Below are 24,563 nucleotides of genomic sequence, written 5' to 3' on the forward strand. Positions count from 1 at the left end.
TATTGTATAGCTATTCATTTTATTTTTATTTATTTTTAAATGGTTGATACTGAACATACAGTGCAGATATTTATTTTACTTTTTATTTTATTTTTTATTCTGTATTTTCTTACTTTTAATACCTAGAATATGTTGATAGTTGATGGTATTTTTAAAATTATTATTTGGTTAGGAAGGTAGCTCTGTATCGTCATATCAGGGCACAATTGACAAAGAAAAAAAACAATCATTTTATTCCAGCTCAAAAACTCACTATATTGGCCAATATGTTCAGATTCAGAATTTTTTCCTTTCTAAAATCGCCATCCGTCTTAAAAATCTCTCAATTGGGCTCTAGTAATATATCATTTTGTAAGCCATTTATGTTGCTTTTCTGTCTGTTTTATAAGAATAAAGTACTTACCCTAACATTTACCCTTGACATTGAGTGCAACAGAAGTATAAAGTAGCATAAAATGGATCACTTCATTACTTTCCTGCACTCTGTGTGCAGTGGCCTTCTCCTGCCCCGGGCCCTCTCACAGTCTTACTGATAACATGCATCCATATTCTGACCACTATAGCTCCGTGTCACCAGCAGTATCTGCCCTGCTTCCCTGCTCAGCTCACTGACGCACACACACACTTCCTCACACTGTTCGAGGGAAACAATTACTCTGTGTAACCTTGTTATCTGAGTTTTTCAGTGTACAGTAATGTTCGCCCTTTTGTTTGTGTTGCTGCTCAGCAGACCAGAATCGGTGGAGGCCAGCCCTGTGGTGGTGGAAAAGTCCAGCTACCCACACCAGATCTACAGCAGCAGCTCTCACCATTCCCACAGTTACATTGGCCTGCCTTACGCTGTGAGTACACACTCTGTTTTTCCCCTTTTTTACAAGTTAGCTCCACACCTTGAGCCCTCCTTCTCTGTTAATCATTAAGAGCAACATGACTAGCTCCAATTTAGGCCAAGATAGAACTCTGACCTACATTAAACTGGCTCTCTCAGTCTTGACGACAAAGGAAATTAGGTTGGTTTATTACTTGATAGAAGAATTAATCAGCAACTTTTACAATCAACTGTTTAGGTAACAGTTTAAGCGTTTGAGGGTCCCGGCCTCACAACTGTGAGCTTTTGTTGCTTTCTCTTGTCTTACGTTTTTAGTAAATCTAATATTTCCTGTACTGGGCTTCAGGAGTTTGTGATTGACATTTTTTAATGTTTTCTGATTTTTATTCAACCCTCTGAGGGCAGTTTGAGGGCGTTTTTTTGCTCCTGTCACATTGGCCTGGTTTTTCACTGCAATATATAAGTCCAGCAACTCTATAGAAACAGCAGAATCATGGCGAGAAGCAGGGAGAACTCAAATGTCTTTGCGCAGTATAAAATGTATTAAACATTTATCAAGTTTGTTTTATCATGTCTTGTCCACTCCTCTGTACGGTGTGCAAACAGCCTGCGGTTCAGTCAAAGGTTCACTGGTTCTTTTTGTCATGTGACTGTTGGTCTCAGCAGAGTCATCCAAGGATTCCCAGTGGCACCGAAAAGCACAAAATATAATGTATTTTATGAGATCTTGCTAGTGCACATGGTGTAATTCTGGTGAAACTTTACATGAGACATTTAGAATAAATAATTTTGAGGAAATATCATTATTCTAATCTGAGATTCGGTTATTTTTCCTGACAGAAACATTCATCACACAGGCTGTCAGATATTTAAAAATCTAACAATATTTTCATTTATTTATTTTTTTACAGATGCGCTGTTCTATTTTTGTTTGTTTTTTTAATAGAAAACATGCCTTCAAAACCCTTTGGCAGGTTGTGGGGTTCAGCAGGTTGATGATTAATCTTAAAAAATTAATTGGCAGATTTATCGATAATGAAAATAACCAGAAGTTGAAGCCCTAGAGAAATTGTCGTCCTTTCTGATATGCCTGAGAATCAGTAGTTTATATTCCTTTAAACACTTTCAGGATTGAAGGCGTACAACACACACCCCGCCTCTTTCAAACCGCCTGTGGAGGTATAAACAATCTTTATAGTGCAGTCAAATCAGATGTAAATCACAGAGTTCCTTACAGATACTGGAAATCCTTGGAAATGTTTAAAAAAGTGCCTGGATTTTAAAGAAAATGATTGAAATTTAGATCGTATAAGATGCTAAGTCCACTTAAAAAATGAATTTTATTCGATTTTTTTTCTTTTCATTTTGTTCCCCTTCTCCAAACTGCTGTCACGTAACATAATTTTGGATATTTATAGCACAATTACAACTAATTTAATGTAGGAATCAGTAGTTTATATTTCTTTGAACACCTTCAGGATTGAAAATGGATCCATGTGACACATTTTGGCGTTTTTTGCTTGACCCCCTGTGTCTTCCCTCCTTCCATCAGGACCATAACTATGGGGCGCGGCCCCCACCCACCCCTCCGGCCTCCCCTCCCCCCTCCATGTTGATCCGACAAGGAGAGGGGGGGCTGTTTGTTCCAGGGGGCCAGGACGAAGCATCCCGGGGCACCACGCTCAGCACCTCAGAGGATGGCAGCTACGGGGCTGACATCACCCGCTGCATCTGTGGCTTCACCCACGATGACGGCTACATGATCTGCTGTGACAAGTGCAGGTGAGACTCGTCGTTGTTTACAAGATCTTTTTTTCACGATCTTAATTAGCTGCGATGACTCAGAGGTACGATCCTCCTGCGGCCCAAACTTGTCGTGAATATGCCTGTCACGGTAATTACTATATTGACTTATTGTTTAATATATAAAAATGGACACGATCGTTTTTTTCTGGACTCAATATATTGACTTTTTGTGCTTTTTTGTGTTTAAAGTAATGCTGCAAATGTTTGACAGGCAGTACAAATTGGCGGAAAAAAAATATATTTCCCAACCAGCCACTCCAGCTGTTTATATGTTATTTTAATAATAAAATAATATAATACATAATGTTTATCTCAGTGCAGTTTTTTTGTTTACAGAGCCTGAAAGTCTATTTTATTTGTTGTGGTTGTAGTTTATTTGAGTTGTATTTATCCAGGATATTTTAATATTTCTTTTCCACATATCAATTCCACTGTTTAATATTCTCGAGATTTAAACATTAATTGTTGTTGAAAAGGAGTTACTTATTATGCTCTAATATCGTTATAAAACTAAAACGACATTGATTCAACAATACTTTTGTTAATTGTGATAGTTTTGGGGAAAATATATCGTCCTAAAAAATGTCTTATGCTGACAGGCCTAGACGTGAACATTGATGCAACTTCAAACAGTGATTTTTTAAAATCAGCTTCCTGCTAAAATCGTGTCACAATCTTGTGCTGTGATTTCCTCTTCAGTGCCTGGCAGCACATAGACTGCATGGGCATCGACAGGCAGAACATTCCTGAGACATACCTGTGTGAACGCTGCCAACCACGACACCTGGATCGAGAGAGGGCCATCCTGCTGCAGACCAGGAAGCGAGAATGTTTGTCTGGTAAGCAGCTCTTAACACGGACGGATCGAGAAGCCTTCGCCTCACTGATTTAGTTTACCTTTTTGAAAATCTCAGCAAAATACCGAGCAGGATTTAATTTTGAAGCCTCTGCAGAGTTCTGAGGTGTTAGAGGTTTTCTATAGCTCTTTTACTTCTGCTTTTTTTCGCTTCCTTGCTGCAGTAAGTTGCTTGACTGTTAGTGAACCCAGCAGGTTGGAGGCTATGTAAGGATGCAGCCTCCTCCCCCTGCAGGTCAGGCCACGCAGCCTGAGCCGGGGACACGCTGACACCTGCTGGACGAGAAGCAAACTGCCTTTTTCTAATTCATGCTGTAACCTTATCTTCCATTATTGTAACACAGCTAGCTGTTTTTTGCCTGCAGCAGCTGTAGCAGCTTTTTATAGCTTTGTCCCCCTCCTGATGGCTAATATGTGACTGTTTGCTCATTCAGATGGGGACACCAGTGCTACAGAGAGTGGAGACGAGGTGCCGCTAGAGCTCTACTCCACCTTCCAACACACGCCTACCACCATCACCCTCACTACCGGGCGCCTTGGCAATAAGCCGACTGATAAAAAACGCAAAAAGAGCGGTGATAAAGAGCCTCCAGCATCCTCCGCCCGAGCTAAGAAGGTCAGGTTTGACTAATTAATTTATAATGATCCCAGTCAAAGCACATTATGCATTTTACGCTTGAACTTTAATTATCATTAAAGTTTCGATTTCTTTTTTGCTGGCAGGCCTTCCGAGAGGGCTCCAGAAAATCCTCCAGAGTAAAGGTACGCTCACAGAACACAACACTAGAGTCCCGGAGTTGTCCTTTGCCAAAACGTGGAACTATTTAAACCAACAGCTGCTCTGTTTAATAGTTGTTGTTTTTTAATTCTCAGGGTGCAGCTCCGGAGCAGGAGCCGACAGAGCACCCGTCTCTGTGGGAGAACAAGATCAAGACGTGGATGGAGCGCTACGAGGAGGCCAGCAGCAATCAGTACAGTGAGGACGTCCAGGTCCTGTTGCGTGTTAAAGAGCAAGGCGACGGCAAGAGCCTGGCGTACAACACGCACCCCGCCTCCTTCAAACCGCCTGTGGAGGTAAAAACACCCTTTACAGTTCAGTCAAGTCAAAGTTAATCACAGAGTTCCTACAGATAGACTGGAAATCCTTGGAAATGATTAAAAAAGTGCCTGGAATGTAAAGACAATGATTACAATTTAGATCTTATAAGATGTCAAGTCCACTTAGAAAAATAATTTTATTTGATTTTTTTAATTACATTTTTGAAATGGAATCTAAAATGCTGCTTTGAATCACAATAACAACTAATTTAATGTTATTTAGAAGTGTTATAATCAATATGATGTTTTTACTGACCTGGTGCATCTCAATAAACTAATTAGTTAACTAATTAGAACATCATAGAAAAGTTTATTTATGTCAGTAATTCAATTCAAAAAGTGGAAATAACACATTATATAGCTCCATTACACACAGAATGAAACATTTCATGTCTTAATTTATTTAATTTCTTTTAATTATAATGATTATGGCTTACATTTAATGAAGACCTAAAATTCAGTGTCTCAAAAATATAATATAATATAATATTACAAAAGACCAATTTTAAAAAGTGTGTTTAATATGTTAATGTTGTAAATGTGTAGGAACCCTGAAACTAATGTGTAGCCTCTCCCAGATCTGTTCTCATGTCTGACTGTCTCTCTCTCTCTCTTTCTTGCAGAGTCAAGTTCAAAAGAACAAGAAGATCCTCAAGGCGGTGCGAGACTTGGCCCCAGACTCCCTCATCATTGAGTACAGGGGAAAGTTCATGCTTCGACAGCAGTTTGAGGCCAACGGATACTTCTTCAAGAGGTCAGGAGGCTAGTCGCTCATCAAAGGGATTCCTCTTCGGAGTTGTTTCTTGTGAATCTTAAGTTGTTTATTGCTGCTTTATTTTTAATGTTTTGAAGTTCGAGTAATAACACAAGCATGTTTACCCTCTTCAGGCCATACCCTTTTGTGTTATTTTATTCCAAATTTGACGGACTGGAGATGTGTGTCGACGCTCGCAGCTTCGGCAACGAGGCGCGCTTCATCCGTCGCTCCTGCACCCCGAACTCTGAAGTAAGTAAATACTTCAGAAAGGCAGAATGACGACATGAATCTTAATTAAATCTGCCCTCATGCATAGTTAAAATGTGTCACTCTCCAATCATATTTTGTCTAACCTCCCTCAGGTGCGGCACGTCATTGAGGACGGCATGCTGCATTTGTACATCTACTCGTTGAGGCCCATCACCAAAGGCACAGAGATCACCATTGGTTTTGATTATGACTATGGCAGCTGGTGAGTATTAAGGAGTAAAACCGCCCTACAAAGCCTGACTGCAGTAACTACATTTTTGGTTTAAATTGAGTTATAACGAAAAAATGAACTCCATGATGTCTGTTTTATCTTGTGACAAAGTTTTAGATTTCAAATTTTCTTCATTCCAGAGAAATAATGATCCGACTCTAAACCAAAGCAGACGGTCTGCTTTGACTGTGATACAGTGTAGCCTCGTATTTCTTCATTGTGTTGAATGATGAAGACAAGAATAATAGAACTTATCTTATTCAAAATGACGTGAAAACTCTGGAACGTGCAGCATTGCAGATGTTTCCGATTTGGGATACAGGGACTAACGGAGTCCATTTTGGGTCTCTATAACAACAATTTTGGGGTCAAAGGTCAAATAAATCTTCTTGATTTTTGAGCTTCAAAATTACGTCATCAATACATGTAGAAATTAATCACTTAACTACCTAAAACCCATTTGGCTGGCCAGTTAAAAAACTTTAAAGCAGTTTTTCTCAGTTTTTTACCTTTTGTGTAGTTCCTGTAGTTAGGCTTTGTAGGGCCGTGTAGTAAATCAAGGTCTTTTTTGCATTCTAACTTCATATTTTGCTTTTTCTCACTTGTTTCAGTAAATACAAGGTGGACTGTGCCTGTGTGAAGGGGAACCAGGAGTGCCCGGTGCTCAAGCACAACTTGGAGCCCTCGGAGAACCAGGGCTCCGGAGCCCGGCGCCGAGGGAGCCGCAAGGACAAGGAGGTGGTCCGGGACGACCTGGGCCAGAACCAGAACATGGGCCTGGACGGCGAGGGGAAGAGCAAGAGCGTAGGCGACGGCAAGCAGAGGAAACTCTCCCCTCTCCGCCTCTCCATCTCAAACAACCAGGCAAGACTGCACCTTTCATTCACACCGCACCAAAACAAACCCCAGTCTCATTCTACTTTGACACTCTACTGCTCTCATGTTACATGTCTAGATTTTGTCTCACTGTAGCATATTTCTTTCCATATAAGTAGGGGCGTTTTCACACCTGTAGTTTGTTTTTAGCTCCGGTCTGAATCAGATGATGAACTTGCAGCGTTCTCCCCCCGTGGTTCAGTTTCTTTTCACACAAATAAAAAAATCCAATCGCGCCAAAATGAATTACTGACGGTGTCCACTCCACTTATTGATCAGGATTTGGAGTCTCGAAAGAAGGTCCTGGTTTCTGGAAGAGTGCAGATTTCTGCGAGTGAAACATTTGCGATGCAGTTGAATACGTAGTAGTGACACGGTTGATTTTTTTTTTTTTACATTTAAGGTGATAAGGGGTTGTACAAAGTCTTCAGAGTTCAGAAAATGCTTAATTTTGGCAGCTGTGTTATCAAAGTTAGGAATACAGACGCATCTCAATAAATTAGAATATTCTAGAAAAGTTTATTTATGTCAGTAATTCAATTCAAGAAGTGGAAATAACACATTATATAGATTGATTACACACAGGATGAAACATTTCATGTCTTAATTTATTTAATTTCTTCTAATTATGATTATGGCTTACATTCAATGACGACCTAAAAATCCAATGTCTCATAAAATGTTTAATATTACAAAAGATCAATTTCAAAAAGTATGTTTAATATGTAAACGTTGGCCTCTGAAAAGTATGTCCATCTATATGACTCAATACTTGGTTGGAGCCTTTTTACTTGAACTACTGGAAATTCACTTTTCCATTATATTATTATATTATATTTTAATGCATTGAAATGCACCTGTACAGGGGTTGTACAAAGTCTTCATTTGGAAAATGCTTAATTTTGACCGATGTGTTATCAAGGTTAGCAATATACTTGAATTTGAATTTACTCAATTGAGAAAAATGCTTGATTTTTGGAAGAAAAGTCTAAAATACTCCACTGCTACACCTGCTAGTTGGCTCGGACCGAGGCCGGATCACTTTCCCACCACAAACAAACCGCTCCAGAGATCATTTAGGATTTAATCGAGGCTTCTTCCTCTCAGGAATCTGAGTTCTTTTCCCGAGCGTGATTACTGCGTTCACCCCTGTCCAAATGAACCGCACAAAAAGGGGAAAACGAGTCCCGATTTAACCGGACAAAGAAAGTACAGGTGTGAAAACACCCTTAAAGTACATTTATTTACCCTTGTGGTCCATGCATGTAGTTCTTTGTCAAATGTTTTGTGCATGTGTTTTTCCATTTTTAGTCACTCTACATCCTCTTTAGTTCCCTTCTTTCTTCCCATTATCCCTTTATGCATTCACCTCTGCCCTCCTCCCAACTAATAGTTTTGACATCATAGTTCGGATTTACTTTCATTGCACAAGCCACTATTGAGCCACTTGTCTTGCAGCGATGTGTTGCAGTGTATTATCCCCTTTTTTTATTTGTGCAACACACTCGGAGAATTGCGTCTCTCTCAGACGTGTTAACAGCAACAGTCTCTCGTCGGTTCCATAAAAAGCAATTTTCACTCGCTACGACCAAGCCCAGATTGTTATAAATAGGTTTGATTCAGCAGGAATGTTGTTCGTGTATTTGAAAATGAGATGCAGCGAGTGTGTCATCTAGACGCCCCGATATGTTAAAACCATTTTGGAGAGTTGTGTCACAGCTGTAAAGAAGAAAGGAGAGAAAAAATGTCCAAAAGTCTTCACTATTACAACCATATGTTCACACTAAAGGCAGAGCGGAGTATGTCAGCTGCTAACTGGTTCGTTCTATAAAAGGGTTCTGGTAGAACACGGACAGTGGATCGGTTCTGAGCTTGTGTCAGGGTTCCTACACAGTCTGGAAGTAGAGGTGGGCGATATGTATCATCTATGATAATATTGTTAACATTGGTTTGACGATATGCAATTTTACATTACAAGTGTAAAAGTATTAATAATATCTCAAAAAGAAAACAAACTGATGTTTACCCATTTAATGTCTCTACATTGAAGTTTAACTGGGAGTCTCTTGAATGCTTAAGTTTAAAGAAAACGAACAAGAGCTGTTGTTCTGAAACATTGTGTCCATCCGTAGGTGTTTTGGTAAGCAAGAAGAATTTTAACGGCTTTTCTTTTTGGTAAAGAAATCACATTTCAAAGGATATCGTCAGATTATCGTTATCGGGATTTTTTTTTTTTTCTAAATGACTGACCCCTGAGGACCAACAGAGGTACCCCCTCCCCCCCCCCCCCCCCCCCTCTCGTATATATTTGAGGTGACCCCTCCCCCTCCTCCCTCACCTCCCCTCTCCTCCACCTTTACCTGTCTCCCTCTAGTCTGTAGCCAGACTGACTGACAAGCCGTGATAAAGCGCCGTACTCCCCCTCTCCCCCTCCTCTTACAGGATCCTGAGTTATATGAGGATCTAGAAGACAAAACCTCCGTTAGCAATGAAGTAGAGATGGAGTCAGAGGAGCAGATTGCAGAGAGGAGGAGGAAGATGGTAAGTGTGCCACAAGCTAGGAGCTACAGCTTTATTTTTTTATTTTTTTGCCACCCAACAGAAAGAAAATAAAACAACTCCCCTGTTGCTCTGGGTGTGGACCTAACTATTTGTCTGCTGTGGGGGCTGTGGCTTGGATAGGAGCAGCTGTCCTCTACCTCCCTTCCATTAAATCACCCTCCTCTTCATCACTTATCTGCTGCTAGCGCTCCCACCTCTGTCAATGCCCCTGTTGCTGTTTTTTTATTTTTTTATTTTTCCACCCTTACGCAGCTTTGGCTTCCCCTCTTCTTCACCGTGCGTAGTGGCATTTATTCTCCTCATTTGTTGCCTTTTTTTTCTCCCTTCAGCGTGTAAAAGAGTTAGTGGTGCCTGGTCACGACACCGTCTCCCGTCACTGGGAACAAACCAGTATGTGGAGTCGAAACTGTCCCCCACAGGGTGCTTCATAGCTTGCTCTGCTCTCCTCTCACCGTCATTGCGGCTAGAAGTTTGAAACGACCAATTACTGGTTCAACCACTTTTTTTATTTTTTTTTTTCCCCCCACTGCCAAACAGCCGTATGTCCCTGAGAGATGGGATCACTCACACATACACACAGGCGAGCACGGCACATACACACTCTCTGGAAATTACCCCGCAGTCAGCTTCATTTCACACGGTGGACCCAAGGTGCAAAGTGCTGACTCATCTTTGGCCAACGTACAGTTCTGCTAATCGGCCAGAGAGGGATAGATAGATAGTCGGAGAGGGGGAGGGAGGGATAGAGGGGAGGGGCTGCGGAGGGTAGAGCCTTGTTGCCAGGGCCGTATTGACTTTGGGAGATCCAATAGGCTGCTTTCTATGGAATGTGGCCCAGGAGAGAGAGAGCTCTGCTGCTGCCGGATCAAAGAGGCGTGCATTCACAAACTGACGATCACAAGCGTAGTAGCTGCATGTGGGTGTCATAAATCTATGCCGCGACAAGGTGCGGGGGAGATTACATTGTTGTGTGTTGGCACGATCCCCTATTGTTACTAAAAAGTATCCTGGTTCATCCTAGTTCGCCCGTGTCGACTAGATTTTTAGTTTTCTAGCTGTGTTCGACCTGGATGGGAGACACATTTACCCCTGAGGAAAATCCACCATTTTTCTGTCAACCCATTAGCTATAAAGGCTGAAATAATCAATTAATCGATTAGACGATAAAGAAATTTATTTGCAACTATTTTGATCATAAAAAATGTTTTAGTAATTTTTTAAGCAAAATGCCAAACATTTTTTGTTTTTTTTTATCTTTCTTGAATGTGAAAATTTTGTCTGGATTTGTCTGTTGGATAAATTATACCATTTGGGGCCCATGTTTCACTATTTTATTGACAAATTACGATTAATTAATGGTAAATTACGGCCCTATAAACTAAACCTGGAATAATTATTTGACCCCCCAAGAAATATTTGCAATTATTTGAACATCAAAAAATAGTTTTAGTAACTTTTTAAACAAAAAAAAGGCAAGCATTTTCAGGTTTTTTTTATGATTCTTAAATGTGAAAATTTGACTATTTTTTCTTTTTGTCATAGATTATAACAAAGTGAATTGAATTTGTCTGTCTGAATTGGATTTGTTCATCACAACACCATTAAAACATACCATTTGCGGCCATGTTTCACTCTTTTATTGACAAAATTGCTGGAGAAAATAATAAAAAAAAATAAAAAAAAATAATGCTTAGTTGCAGCCCTATAATACCTGGAATAATTAGTTGACTAAAAAAAAAATCAGCGACATTTTTGTCAATCAACCATTTTCCGCTTTTTTGCTTCTCAAATGTGATAATTGAATGCTTTTCCTTGTTATACATTATAATCTGAATAGACTTTGCCATTCAGTCAAAAAAAGTGCAAAAAGAGTTTTAACCAATTGATCTAATTGGATATGTGTACGTACAGAAAACCCCACATGTCCCCAGGTTGAACTTGGAGTGTTTCCTAAACTGGACTTGCATCAGCGAGGTTTAGATTAAAGGCAAATATTTTACCATATCTCCCTTTGTCAAGTTTCGTCAACCATAGACTGAAACTGCAGTTTAAAGAGGCCTTAACAAGCTTTTACTGTGATTAAAAAAGAGAGGTTGTTATAAGGACGGAGACCCTTGAAATGGGTTTAAAAACATGAGCTATTTGAGAAAATTTTGGTGTTATTCATGCAATCCTGCCCAATAATCACCAGCATCCTCCATATTAAAGAGTTATAATAAAGTCCAACACCTACACAGGCCTGTTTATTAGCATGAGAAGAGTCTTAGCCCTGTCCAGTGTGTGTGAAGCCTTGTTTAGGGGGGACGTGTCTCTTCTAAACTGGGCTGTCTCTTTATTGAACATTCAGGCCAGCCCAGCGGAGCAGTCCCATCTCCCTGTCGGGGCGGCTTCCAGCTGGAAGGGACTGAAACACAAGGAGGTAATCTTGACCATTAATAGCCAACCCTCCTCCACCCATCCACCAGCCTCCCCAACCCCCAAATCTCCCAGAGGTGACTGACTCACAAGCGTACTAACTGTCCCGTCTCTACAGACCCCCGTCTGCAGCCTGGTCTGTTGTTTCACTATGTTTTTTTCGTGGTATGAATATCTTTTCAGAGGGGGTGGTTCTGACTGAAGGTGGAGCTCTTTGTTTGTTTGTTTGTTTATTTGGTGGAGGTGGAGCTGGGATCGTTTGTGGCACAAACATGCATATAGGAACACATTAGACATGCATCCTCCTGGTTCGTCAGGGTTCAATTGTAAAGCCTTAAAGCGCTATATATAAAAACAGCCAATTTACATTTACATCCTCAAAGCATTTTTTTCCTGTTGCTCCTTCCTGACCTTCTCTCCCTTTTGTTTCTGTTGCTGAGAGGTCACTTTTTTTTTTTTTACACTTTTCTTTCACTCGGCGCTCTGCACTTTGCTCAGCTAGATCGGCTTTTGCGGTGTCGCTACCTCTGGGGCTCTGTGGGAGAGAGGAGTACTTATGGACTAATGTCTCTGCCCCCTTCTTCCCCATCCGTCACCCCTCCTCCAAACCCCCACGCCCATCTCTCTGCAGACACGAGAGGAGAGGAAGATGGAGGCCATCCTGCAAGCCTTCGCCCGGATGGAGAAGAGGGAGAAGCGGAGAGAGCAGGCTCTGGAAAGAATCGGCAGCGGCAAGACGGAGGTCGGCGGACGCAGCGACATCAAGGAGGAGCCTCCGGCCACGCCAGAGATGGCCGATTCTCCGGCTATCATGCAGGTGAGAGCACCAAAACCTGTATTTATTAAGGCTTTATTCAGTGATTTAGACTGCAGAAGTCTGGTGGAAGCTGGTAGAACACAAAAAAAGCTTTAACCCTCCTGTTGTGTTCGTTTCTCAGGAACAACAATAATGTTCGTGGGTCAGTTTGACCCCGGGCATTTTTAATTATCCAAAAGTGTCCCCCAAAACATTGTTTATATTTCATTATTAACTCAGTTACTAACCATTTCAATTAATATTTAGTGCAATTGTGTTCTTCTCACAGATCATGGTTCAATGAGGACACAGTCATGGGAAAAAATGATTAGACCACCATTTTTCTTCAATTTCTTGTTCATTTTAATGGCTGATGCAACTAAAAGTACATTTGTTTGGACAAATATAATGATAACAACAAAAAAGGCTCATAAGAGTTTAATTTAAGAGCTGATATCTAGACATTTTCCATTGTTTTCTTGATTATAACTAAATATATAACTAATGTCACTAAAAAAGGTACAAAATGAAAAGGGACCCAAGGACACAAAATGACTAAAAAAAGACCCAAGAACCCAACAAAACCCAGAACCCAACAAAAGTTTACGCAACAAAATGATGGCCGCATTATACAAACATGGATGAATTAAGGATATATCTGGTCTTTTCAAGTGTAAGAAGTGCTTTTTTGTCTGTGCATGTTTTAGCTTTGCATCTTTTCAGTAGCTATAAACGCTCTACTGTCTGTTCCGCAGCCACTCCTGGAGGTCAAAGAGGAGCCAGGGTTAAAGCCGGCTAAGGTCAAAAGCTCGAGGAACAGGAAAAGTTTCTCGAGGAACCGCACGCACATCGGGCAGCAGCGCCGGCGAGCTCGCACCATCAGCACCTGCTCCGACCTGGCCCCCGGCTCTCCCACCGAGTCCGTAGAGCCTCTGAGCAACGAAGCCCCCGAGGGCGAGATGCTCCCCGCGCCGGAGCCCGAGGCCATCCTGCCCGAAGTACCGGACAGCAGCCCGCCACACAGCAGCTCGCCTGCACCGGACAGGAACCGCAACGGGAGCAAGAACTTCAAAACTAAAAAGGTGAGACCACGGTGGAAAATTAAGATACAACCTCATTATTTTGACTCAGAATATCAAGTCAAGTTAGAATTAGTATGATTTTCAATTCTGTTTGATTTTTCTCTTGGCTGAAACTGGCTGCCACAGGTGTTTACTCAATAAATCTGCCGGTTTTTAGTATTTAAATTATATTTTTTTCCATGGTGGTCATTTATACTCTACTGCTTTTTTAAATATTTAGGTTTTTGGTCTTAATTTCAGGGTCTTAGAACTTTGTTTACAGGTAGTTCAGTTTTAAAAACAGTCTATCAAATCATTATCAAGAAAACCATGGGAAATGTCTAGATATCAGCTCTTAAATTAAACTCTTATGAGCTATTTTTGTTGTTATCATTATATTTGTCCAAACAACTGTACCTTTAGTTGTACCAGGCATTAAAAAGAACAGGAGAAAAAGCAAGCAAGGAGAATACAAGGGTGGTGTAACAATTTGTTCCATGACTGTATCTGTGAATATGTGGATTACCACAGTTGCAAGGTGCAAAAAGCTTGAAAACTTTGAAAAGGTGTGTTAACCCTCCAATAATCTAAAAAATGTCCTTTCCAACAGCACTTTGTGAGTGAGTGGGTGGGAGAGAAGCAGCAGGACCGCTGTGCAGTACGAACCCCGGAGCCGGTCCCGGAGAGGCCGCTAAGAATAAGCAGCGACCCCGAGGTGCTCGCCACGCAGCTAAACGCCCTACCGGGCATGGCGTGCTCCCCACAGGTCTACAGCACGCCCAAACACTACGTCCGCTTCTCGTCCCCGTTCCTGGCGAACCGCAGCCCCACCACTCCCGGAGTCCCCACCGGGAGACGGCGCTCTAGAGAACTGCCCGAGACGCCGCCGACCACCGGCTCCTGCAAGAAGGTACAGAGGAGATAGAAATAGAAATATTCCCTATTGACTGTCAGTACAGGAACAAAAATTAGAATATCGCGAAAAAGTATTTTTTGTCAATTATCTTTATTGAAGAGAAACTTGTATATTATATAGATTCATTGCACATAGAGTGAAATATTTCTGTTATATTCTGTTTTTCTTGTAATTTTGATGATTCTGGCTTATAGATAATAAAAACAATAAAATAAAAACTCAGTGTTGCATAAAATTTGAATATTACATAAGATCAATTTACAAAAAGGATATTTTAAACACAAATGTCAGGCTTCTGAAAAGTGTGTTCATTTCTATACACTCGGTACTTGGTTGGGCTCCTTTTGCATGAATTACTGCATTAATATCTGGTGTCTCTCACCTTCCTCTTGACAACAACTATGGGGTTCAGGTCAGCAGAGTTGGCTGGCCAGTCCATTTACAATATTCTAATTCTCTGAGACACTGAGTTTTGTGTTTTCATTCTCTCTAAGCCAGAATCATCAAAATTTCAAGAAAAACAGGCTTGAAATATTTCGCTCTGTGTAATGAATCTATATAATGTATGAGTTTCACTTGCTGAAATGAATGACAAAAAATACTGAACTTTTTCATGATATTCAAATTTTTTGAGATGTACCTGTAGTTAGTTGCATCAGTTGTAGAGTAACTGAACGTCTCCTCTTTCTTGCAGCGATGGTTGAAGCAGGCTCTGGAGGAGGAGGGCTCCACCAGCCCGGCCAGGCGACCCAGCCTCCTCATGCCCAGCGAGGGTCCCCTCAGCCCCTCCATCAACGGAGACTCTGACAGCCCTCTGCCCTACAACGGCACCTGCTCACTACCAGGTAAGCAGCCAGTCTAATTCAACATTAACATATCTGACCACATTTTAAAATCAAACAAATTCTTGATTGGGGGAAAAAAAAATTAACTGAACCCTCTATGGTACGCATTATGATGCCAGTTAGGAAAAAAGAGTGTTTTTTTCTCTCTCTTAAAATAGACTAAATAATTCTTTTTTTTTTTTTTTTTTTTTTTTTTAAGTTTTTGGGGTTTGTGCTCATAGGCAACATTGTACCATAGTGATGCACAAGTGAAAAAGAAAGTTAAACAGTTAATTTTGTGGACACAAAATGCAGTTTTTTTTTTTGTTTTCTTTTCTTTTCTTGCAGTTAAACAGTTAAATCGCAATATGTTGTATCACAATACTCGCTATATGGCAAAATGCTTAAAATCACAATATCGTCTTGTGACTCAAGTATGGTGGGGCCTCTGGGAGATTCACACTTCTATTAGAAAGTATAGATGAATGTTTAACTAAACCACACGCTGTGTTTCGTCCTGCAGAGTTGCCGACACCTTTGAAAAAGCGTCGGTTGAGTCCGTTAGATGCCTGCATGTCCGAGGGCTCGACGCCCTACGGCTCCCCTTGTGCCACGCCCACCAGGGCCGACCAATCGGAGGCCCCCGCAACCCCCGTCTTACTGGCCACCCCGCCGCGTCCCCGGACAGAGGAGCCCAGTACGGAGCCCCTGCCCAGCACCCCAACACAAACACTTAACGCCCTTCAGGAGGTAAGACGCACCGGCCATGTGGAGGGTTTGCACATTTGTTTACATGAGAAGAAAAAAAGAACCGGAGTGACCGAATCTGTTGTCGTTTCAGAGTGAATCTTCAGTGGAAAGCTCCCCGGAGGTCAGCCGGAAACCAAGTGTGCAAGAGGTGAGTCGAGGACGCAGCAGAAACTTTTTCACAAGGCTTGGCGCTCAATTATTGTTGGATTTAATTATTGATCAGATCAACAGTTTAAAGAAGTTCCACATTTTAATTCATCAGTAGAGATCACATCTGTGTAGGCCTCTCACAATAACACATTTTTAGGACGATATATTTTCCCAGAAACTATCACGATAAACGATAGTATCGTTGAATCGATGTCGTTTTAGTTTTATAACCATTTTAGAGCATAATAAGTACATCCTTTTCCACAGCAGTGGATTTTTAAATCTCGAGAATATTCAACATTGGAATTGAAATGTGGAAAAGAAATATTAAAATATCCTAGATAAATAAAACATAAATACATAAACTTCAACCAAAACAAAAAAAATAGACTTTCAGGCTCTGTTGCAATGAGATTAACATTATGTATTATTTTATTATTAAAATAACATATAAACAGCTGGAACGGCTTCTTGGGAAACAAGTTGTTGGGTTTTTTTTTTGGCAATTTGTACTGCCTGTCAAACATTTACACCATTACTTTAAACACAACACAAAAAGCAAAAAAGTCATGCATGTAAAGAACAATATATTGAGTCCAGAAAAAAAATATTGTGTCCATTTTTTTTCTCCATTATAGGTCGATATAGTAATTATCATGAAAGTCCTACATATGTGTCGCATCTTAATAAAATAATAAAATGAAATATATTTTGAGATTTTAAGCTTCCAAAAGTAGGATACATTTCTTGTTTGACTGTTAAAAGTGCAGAGTAATAGTAAAGAACGTCTTCGTAACGTTTAGACGTGATGCTAACGTTTAGACGTGATGCTAACGTTTAGACGTGATGCTAACATTTAGACGTGATGCTAACGTTAAGACGTGATGCTAACGTTTAGACGTGATGCTAACGTTTAGACGTGATGCTAACGTTTAGACGTGATGCTAACGTTGGTTCCCTCCCTCCTCTCCAGGCCGATCGTCCTCCTTCGTTGGTCTCCTCTCCGTGCGTCAGGGCTCCCAGCTCAGACGGACTCCCGGCAGAAGTCAAGGTGACGGTTCCTGAGAGTCCACAGCCTCCGGCCGCCGAGCCTGTGGACTGTGGCGAGGACCGTGCCGACGGCGTGGTGGTGGTGGTGGAGGGCAGCAGTGAGGCTCCCTCGTCTGCAGAAACGTGTGCTTCCTCTTTCCCCGGCTGGATAAAAAGCCCCGACAGAGGCCCGACTGGACCAGCTGGCCTGAACTTTTCTCCAGTCAACTCCAACTTACGGGACCTCACCCCCTCACACACCCTGGAGCCCCTGGTGGCTCCCTTCAGGCCCGAGGCCGCAGCTGGGGCTGCAGCGGGGCCCGCAGCAGCGACGGGGCCCTTGGTCGTCTCTCAGGCCCCCTTCAGTGAAGGGCAGGGGCCGCTCTTCTACCCGTGCTCCGAGGAGGGAGGCTCGCTCGGCTTCTCGCGCTCGCTGAACGGGGACGGCTCCGGCGAGGGAGGAGGGTCAGCGCAGAACCCCCCACAGAAGAAAAAGGTGAGTGAGAAGTGCTTATAACTAGGGCTGCACCGATCGATCAGCACTGATTTACTTCATTTTGCGGGATCGGCGATCGGCCGATTCTTTACATCAAACCGATCTTATCTAGCGGTCTTATCTACCTCTGCAAAGGTCTGAAAGTGCGTCTGCACGTACGCGTTCTTCTGCATGACTGAGTGTGCTCTGGGTGACGACAGTTGCTATTTATTTTAATAAAACGGATGTACCGTGTTTTGGGTTTTTTTGTGACACTGAAATCTTTTATTGAGCTTCTCAAATGCAGCCTTGAAAGTCTGAAAAATGTTTTGGGTGACGACCTAAAAACGACAAATTCTTGAACTAAATCATAATTCTGAATGAAGCGGTTTATTGGATTAAATGAATTGGTTTTGTTTCATGAAATCAACTTTTTTTAAGGGTAGAGGTGCATCTCAATAAATTGGAATATGATTGAGAAGTCCATTTCCAGTAGTTCAAGTCAAATAGCTCCAACCAAGTATTGAGTCATATAGATGTTCATACTTTTTAGAGGCCAACATTTCCATATTAAGCATACTTTTTAAAATTGGTCTTTTGTAATATTACATTTTTTGAGACACTGAATTTTAAGGTCTTCACTAAATGTAAGCCATAATCATTATAAATAGAAAAAATGAAATAAATTCAGACATCAGAAATGTTTCATTCTGTGTGTAATGGATCTATATAATGTGTTATTTCCACTTTTTGAATTCAATTACTGACATAAATAAACTTTTTTATGATATTCTAATTTATTGAGATGCACTTGTATAACTAATCTGTGTTACCACTCAGCTCAGCAAGGGAAAAAGAAACACTATAAAACCAAAATGTATGTACAGAAGCACTTAATTCAACGTCCCAATGCTGCCCTCTACTGGTTTAATAAGAAACCTGCTCTTTGTTCATAAGTGACATTCTGCTGCTGCGTCTTCCAGGTTTCCCTGCTGGAATACAGGAAACGTCAGCGTGAAGCTCGTCGCAGCGGCTCCAAGACCGAGTGCAGCTCTCCTGTCTCCACCGTGCCGCCTCTGACCGTGGACGCCTTCCCCGTCGCCATGGAGACCCCCAGTGAACCTCCTCAGCCTCCTGCTCCCACCGCTCCTCCCTGCACCACCAACACCGCCGCCGTCAAGGAGCCTCCGACAAACGAGGAGGCCGAGGCGCCCGGAGAGAAGGGGGAGAAGGAAGGAGGAGAGGGACAGTGGTAAGTAATAATAATAATAACTTTATTTATGTAGCACCTTTTAAAAACAGCAGTTTACAAAGTGCTTTGACAGAGAGCAGTTAATCACAAGGAGAATGATGCCATAAGGCTAAAAACAATTCTTACGTTAAAAGAAAAACAATAAGAGACAGAAGAGGAACAATCATTCTCAGATATCTCAGAAAATAAAAGGTAAAAGGAATAAACAAAGTGAAGAAGTAAAAGGTGTGGTAAGATAGAAAGCATTACATAGAAGCAAGTCTATAAAAGTGGGTTTTAAGAGGTGATTTAAAATAAATTACTTACTCTGCGCACCTTATCTCCTCGGGCAGCCCGTTCCAAAGTCAGGGCGCTCTGGTGGAGAAAGCCTGTTCACCTTTGGTTTTTACAATCAAAACTACTTCTACTGAAATGTTATTATAACTTTTTTGTGATCAATTGTTCATGTTATCTTATGTAGTGTGTACTAGTATATTTAGTATGTAGATTGTGATGATCCTGATGTTTTTCTTGATGTTTTTAGGACGTCGTCCACGTCTGTAGAGCAGGCGCGAGAACGCAGCTACCACAGAGCGCTGCTGCTCAGCAAAGACAAAGACACAGGTGAGAATAATGACTCTATCTTCTGCATCGAAGAATTCATTTGAAAGTTTGGGAAATAAAATGTTTTGCATTCTTGCCCAGCGTTACATTTTTAGTTAAGCTGCAGCAAGGAAACTTGGTTTAAACTTCGTTAGTTGTTTTTTATAACACAAACTTTTTTTACTTTTGATACAATACTGTTTTAATTTGTGTTTTTATGGTTTGAAAAGTGATTGGCCTACTAACTAACAGGTCACATTTTGAAACCTGAAACTTTGTTTAAATTGTAGAATGCTTTCAGAAACAATCATTTGTGATTTACGTCTAAATAAATGTGATGCAAAAAGTAAAATAATCAATATGCTGTTTATAAATGTGTAATTTACCTAGCTGTAAAATAAATAATAAATAAATATATGCTTTTCAAAACCCAAAGTGTATATTATATACAGACAATATATTTATTTCCCCAATTCTAGCTGGCAATAGAGCAGTAAAGTTGTAACATTCATTTAGGAAATAGGCATTTAAAATACACCCTCTGAAGTATCTGGTAATTCAATTCACATTAGCAGCTTTTTCTTTTGGCTAGTTAAAAAAATTAAGTTCCCTGATGGAGATAACACTGGTGTATTGGATCGCTGGTAAATGTAAGCTGGAAAAAAGCTTGAAAATGCATGAATACTTTTGAAAAGGAGCAGCAAACCCTGATTATTTGTTCTCTTTTTAGATGGTGAGACAGAAGGAGGAGACACGCCTGCACTGAGAGACTGTCCGTCTCCGACTCTTCAGAAGACCCCGACCCACACGGTGAGTCCATATGATCTGATCTGAGGTCTGACTCGTCTCAGCGGGTAAGAGAGATAAAGATAAGATAATGCTAAAATGTACGTTTATTGCATGAATAGAAAGGACAAAGCTAGAAAAAAATGAGACTATTTTGCCCCAAAAATTACAGCGTGACGATGCTCTAATATATTATCAACTGACCATAATAAAGCCATTTTTTAGGCATGTATAAAATTTCTCAATTTGTGACATAAAACATGACTTATTTTTGTCAAATTTTTGGACATCCCATGATTGGTGTTTTTCTGTCATTTCTGGATAAACTATACAACTAGTATGTATCAATGGACTATAACAAAAGTCATTTATAACATTACAATTTTACCATTTTTGACCAAAAACGACTATATAAATGCTATATATGACTTTTTTTCCCCAAATTTTGGACATCTCAATATGTGGTGTTTTTTTGTGATTTCGTGAAAAGCCGCCCTATTACACACATCAGCAGGCTATAATAAGACCATTTTGAGAGTATCGGGGCATTCCAAATTTTAACGACTTTTTCACCAAAAATGACTTTTGTCTTTGTCAAATTTTTGAAGTGTTATAGCGTTAAAATGTTATCATTTTTAAGACCTTTTTTCTCCCTCCCCCCTCAGCCCTGCTCCCCCGGTCCTCCCAGTCGGCCAGCGAAGGACGACGACGCCGACAGTCAGCCTCGGACGCCAAACGCCACCAGCCAGCCACCGAGCAAGCCTGCAGCGGCCAAGCCGGCTCCTCTGACCCCCACCAAGCTGCACCCGGCCCCGCTGCCCTCCTCTCCGGTCCACTACCCAGGCTCCTCCCTGCTGCACTCCCCCAAGCCTCAGCCGCAGGGTTCTCCGTACCGCAGCCAGAGGGCGCTGTTCTCCACCACGCCGCAGAACCAAGCCCAGCCTCCGGCTCAGAGCGGCCCCGCTCCGTTCCCCCAGTACACCACACAGAGCGCTCCCCCGCCGCCTCCCCCTCCTCCACCGGCGCCGCCGGCCTCCACGCCGTACTTCCCCAGCCAGAGCCCCTCGCCCGCTGGACCTTTCCCCGGGTTCAAACCTGCCGTCACGCCCCCCTACCCCCCCGGCTCCCAGCCCCTGATGCAGACTATTCCCCACAGCGTGCACTATCAGAGCTCGGCCGCACCGCCCCCCCCCTCCTCCCCCGCCCCCTCACCCGGCGATACCCGGCCCCACCCTGCTGCACGTCAACCTGCAGCCTCCTCCCATCCAGCAGCACCAGCTCATGCTGACCTCCGCGCCTCCTCCGCCTCCCCCGCCGCAGGGACAGACCCCCCAGCAGCAGCAGCAGCAGCAGCCTCCTCCCTCCGGCAGCACCCTGCTGTCCCTCACCCCTCCCCCGCCTCCTCCTCCACCTCCCCCCGCCCCCTCGACCAACGCCCCCATGCAGCCGCACCACTTTCAGAACTTAGGGGCTTTCCAGCCGGCGCTGCTGCACCCGGGCGGCGCCGCCAACCCCTCAGTGCCCCCGTCGACGTACCCCCCGCCCCTCCAGCAGACCGGACTGCCTCCACCTCCCCCCCCTCCCCCCCAACAGACTCAACAAGGCCCGGCTCAGGCCGCCTCCTCCTCCCAGATGCCTTCTGGGACTCGAGGAGCTCCTGCGTCCTCGACCCCCTTCCACAGCTCGGGGTACCTGAGCACGGGGTGGCACTGACCCGCCCCCCCGAGGACTCAGCCCGAGAGGGGCGTGTATCATAAGCTGTAGATATGTTTTCTATGTACTGAACACATGGCCAGTGGAAAAACAGCTGATTGTGGGATAAAACGAGGATGCTTTTTAAAGAAAAAAAAGAAGAAAAAAAACAAGGACAGAAAAATTTTAGACAACAAAAAGGACAGTAAAGTGATCTTCAACACGAACTGTATGAAAATGAAGATGGACGATCCCCCCGGTGCTCATAGCCCTCTCTCTCTCTGGCCTCCGTTTGTTTTTATATTTCCTTCCTGTGACAGAGAGGAACGCTCTCTGTTCTGTGTCTTGTTTGGACTCCCGTTGTAAGACCCCGCACTTTGTTTATCAATGGACATTCCAGCCTATACCCCCCCCCCCCCTTCCCTCCCTCCTTCTGTCAGTTATTCCTTTTACTTCTCTCTCGTCTGTTGTCGGCTCTCTACACCATTTATTTGTTTTAATCTAGTGGCTCATTATAGCAAAGAGAAAGCTTTTTGTATAGAGAAAAAAACACAATTATTTTTTTTATTCCTCTGTCTAACAACAAATATCTGTTCACCGCTGCAGATTCAGAAAAGACCCAATTCTGGGAGCCTGCCTCACCACCCGGGAGGCTGCACTCGTGTGTGTTTGTGTGTGTGTGTGTTTGTATGCCTGTGTGTGTGAAAGAGTATGGCTGCTTAAAGGAGGGAGAGTGTGTGTGTGATTTCTTGTAACGAGTGCTTGTAGTCTTCTGAGGTAGGCAGAGTGGTCTCGCCCACAGGTAGGACGTTAGCGGTTTATTTTTGAATATCAATGGTTATTTGTAGAAAGTGTAATTTAATGTATAGGTGGTTACTCCAGCTTTCACCAGGAACAGGTTGTAAATATTCGCTTCTTTTCTTTTCTATGCTTGTACAATTCGCTCCCATCCCATTTTTTGAAATATGGTTGTAAATATGAACGCTCTTCTTGGCAAAGCTGAATGTTTTCTGTGACTGTAGCATTATTTTTATTTTATTTTTTTCTCCTCCCTCTCTCTCTCTCTCTGGACTCTTCAACTTTGTCTTTTTTTTTTTATTATTTGTGTGTGTGAGTGTATGTTTGTGTGGAGGGGAGAGACTCACAGACACTGCACTGGTTGGCTATTTTCATGGTTCATTATAATAAATCACTGTAATGACAGTTTTATACAACTTGTCTTGTCATGATTCTCTGGGAACGTTGTGACGGGGAGCATTCAAGGACGACAAGAGGCTTCTGCTGCAGAGATGAACCTGGGAGAAGTCGTGTTCAAGGCTTCAGTAAATGTCTAGTTGATATCCAAACTACTTAGTCAATTTGATGGACATTTACAAATGTTGGACACCTGTGAGTTCAGAGCACAAAAAGCAGAGAAATAACTGCACACAACCAGTTCTTTACCAGTTCTGTTGCTTTAATTGAATTGGGAGCGACATGGCAATGTGTAGAGGGATAAAGATAAAACTAGGACTGCAAGCAGTACTGAACGGGCCCTCGCAGTACACGAGTCGGGGTGTGTGCATTACAGGGGCCAGTCTATACCACCCCTATGAATTTCATTGCCTTAAGTGTTATAGTGTGGCCACGGTACCAAATATGAAATTAGATTGCCACCACAGTGCCACCTAGGGGCCGATCAATAAAACCTTAAAGGGTTATCCTCAGGAGGGCATTGACAATAATTGTACCAAGTTTTGTATAATAATAATGCACAAACTATCCCTTTAATCCTCATACAGTGTCTGAAGGAGGACTCTGAACTGATATGTATAAGTTAGAAGAGGCAGGTAGCAATGGTGGAAAGTAACTATGTATATTTACTCAAGTACTGGACTTAAAGGACAATTTTGAGGTACTTTTATGTTCATTTTATGTAACTTTATACTTCTACTCCACTACATTTTGAGGCATATATTGTACTTTTTACTCCTCTACATTTAGTTGACAGCTTTAGTTACTTTTCAGGTCAAGATTTAAAATGAAAAACATGATACATTTAAAATTATTACCCATTTTTATAAATTAAACCACTTAAAAGTTTATTAAGTACTTAAAATGAGCGGAGTGGAGTCATTTCACAGTGTGGTATTAGTACTTTTTACTGAAGTAAATGATCTGAATACTTCTTCCACCACTGTCCTTTTTACTTCTTTACTTTTTAATTTGTTTATTATTATTTTTTATTTTTTCATTATTATTGTTTTTTTTAATTTATTTTTTATTTTTATGTTATTTTAATTTATTTTAATTTATTTTATTTTTTTCCCTGCGCTACTGCGCATGTGCGGCCCCGGTGCGCGACTGCGCATGTGCGGCCCCGGTGCGCGACTGCGCATGTGCGGCCCCGGTGCGCGACTGCGCATGTGCGGCCCCGGTGCGCGACTGCGCATGTGCGGCCCCGGCGCGCGACTGCGCATGTGCGGCCCCGGCGCGCTACTGCGCATGTGCGGCCCCGGCGCGCGACTGCGCATGTGCGGCCCCGGTGCGCTACTGCGCATGTGCGGCTCCGTTGCGCTACTGCGCATGCG

At 42.3% G+C, this 24,563-nt stretch overlaps 1 protein-coding gene across 1 annotated transcript in view; it reads left to right on the forward strand.

The window, feature by feature from the left end:
* kmt2e (lysine (K)-specific methyltransferase 2E) overlaps window positions 1-23,207 on the forward strand; it is a 37,885-nt gene extending 14,678 nt beyond the window's left edge. Inside the window, 25 exon segments of the mRNA XM_059325721.1 lie at window positions 728-842; window positions 2,382-2,611; window positions 3,335-3,474; window positions 3,926-4,107; window positions 4,215-4,253; window positions 4,365-4,565; window positions 5,213-5,343; window positions 5,478-5,595; window positions 5,709-5,818; window positions 6,439-6,691; window positions 9,146-9,244; window positions 11,613-11,741; window positions 11,743-11,757; window positions 12,312-12,497; window positions 13,232-13,558; window positions 14,148-14,447; window positions 15,148-15,298; window positions 15,801-16,027; window positions 16,119-16,175; window positions 17,151-17,702; window positions 18,665-18,933; window positions 19,457-19,536; window positions 20,246-20,325; window positions 20,967-21,485; window positions 21,487-23,207. Coding sequence (XP_059181704.1) covers window positions 728-842; window positions 2,382-2,611; window positions 3,335-3,474; window positions 3,926-4,107; window positions 4,215-4,253; window positions 4,365-4,565; window positions 5,213-5,343; window positions 5,478-5,595; window positions 5,709-5,818; window positions 6,439-6,691; window positions 9,146-9,244; window positions 11,613-11,741; window positions 11,743-11,757; window positions 12,312-12,497; window positions 13,232-13,558; window positions 14,148-14,447; window positions 15,148-15,298; window positions 15,801-16,027; window positions 16,119-16,175; window positions 17,151-17,702; window positions 18,665-18,933; window positions 19,457-19,536; window positions 20,246-20,325; window positions 20,967-21,485; window positions 21,487-22,014 — 5,038 coding nt within the window. The 3' untranslated portion in view covers window positions 22,015-23,207.
* The last annotated feature ends 1,356 nt before the right edge of the window (window positions 23,208-24,563 follow it).

Source organism: Centropristis striata, chromosome 22 (genome assembly GCF_030273125.1).
Source record: "Centropristis striata isolate RG_2023a ecotype Rhode Island chromosome 22, C.striata_1.0, whole genome shotgun sequence".
Lineage (NCBI taxonomy): Eukaryota > Metazoa > Chordata > Actinopteri > Perciformes > Serranidae > Centropristis > Centropristis striata.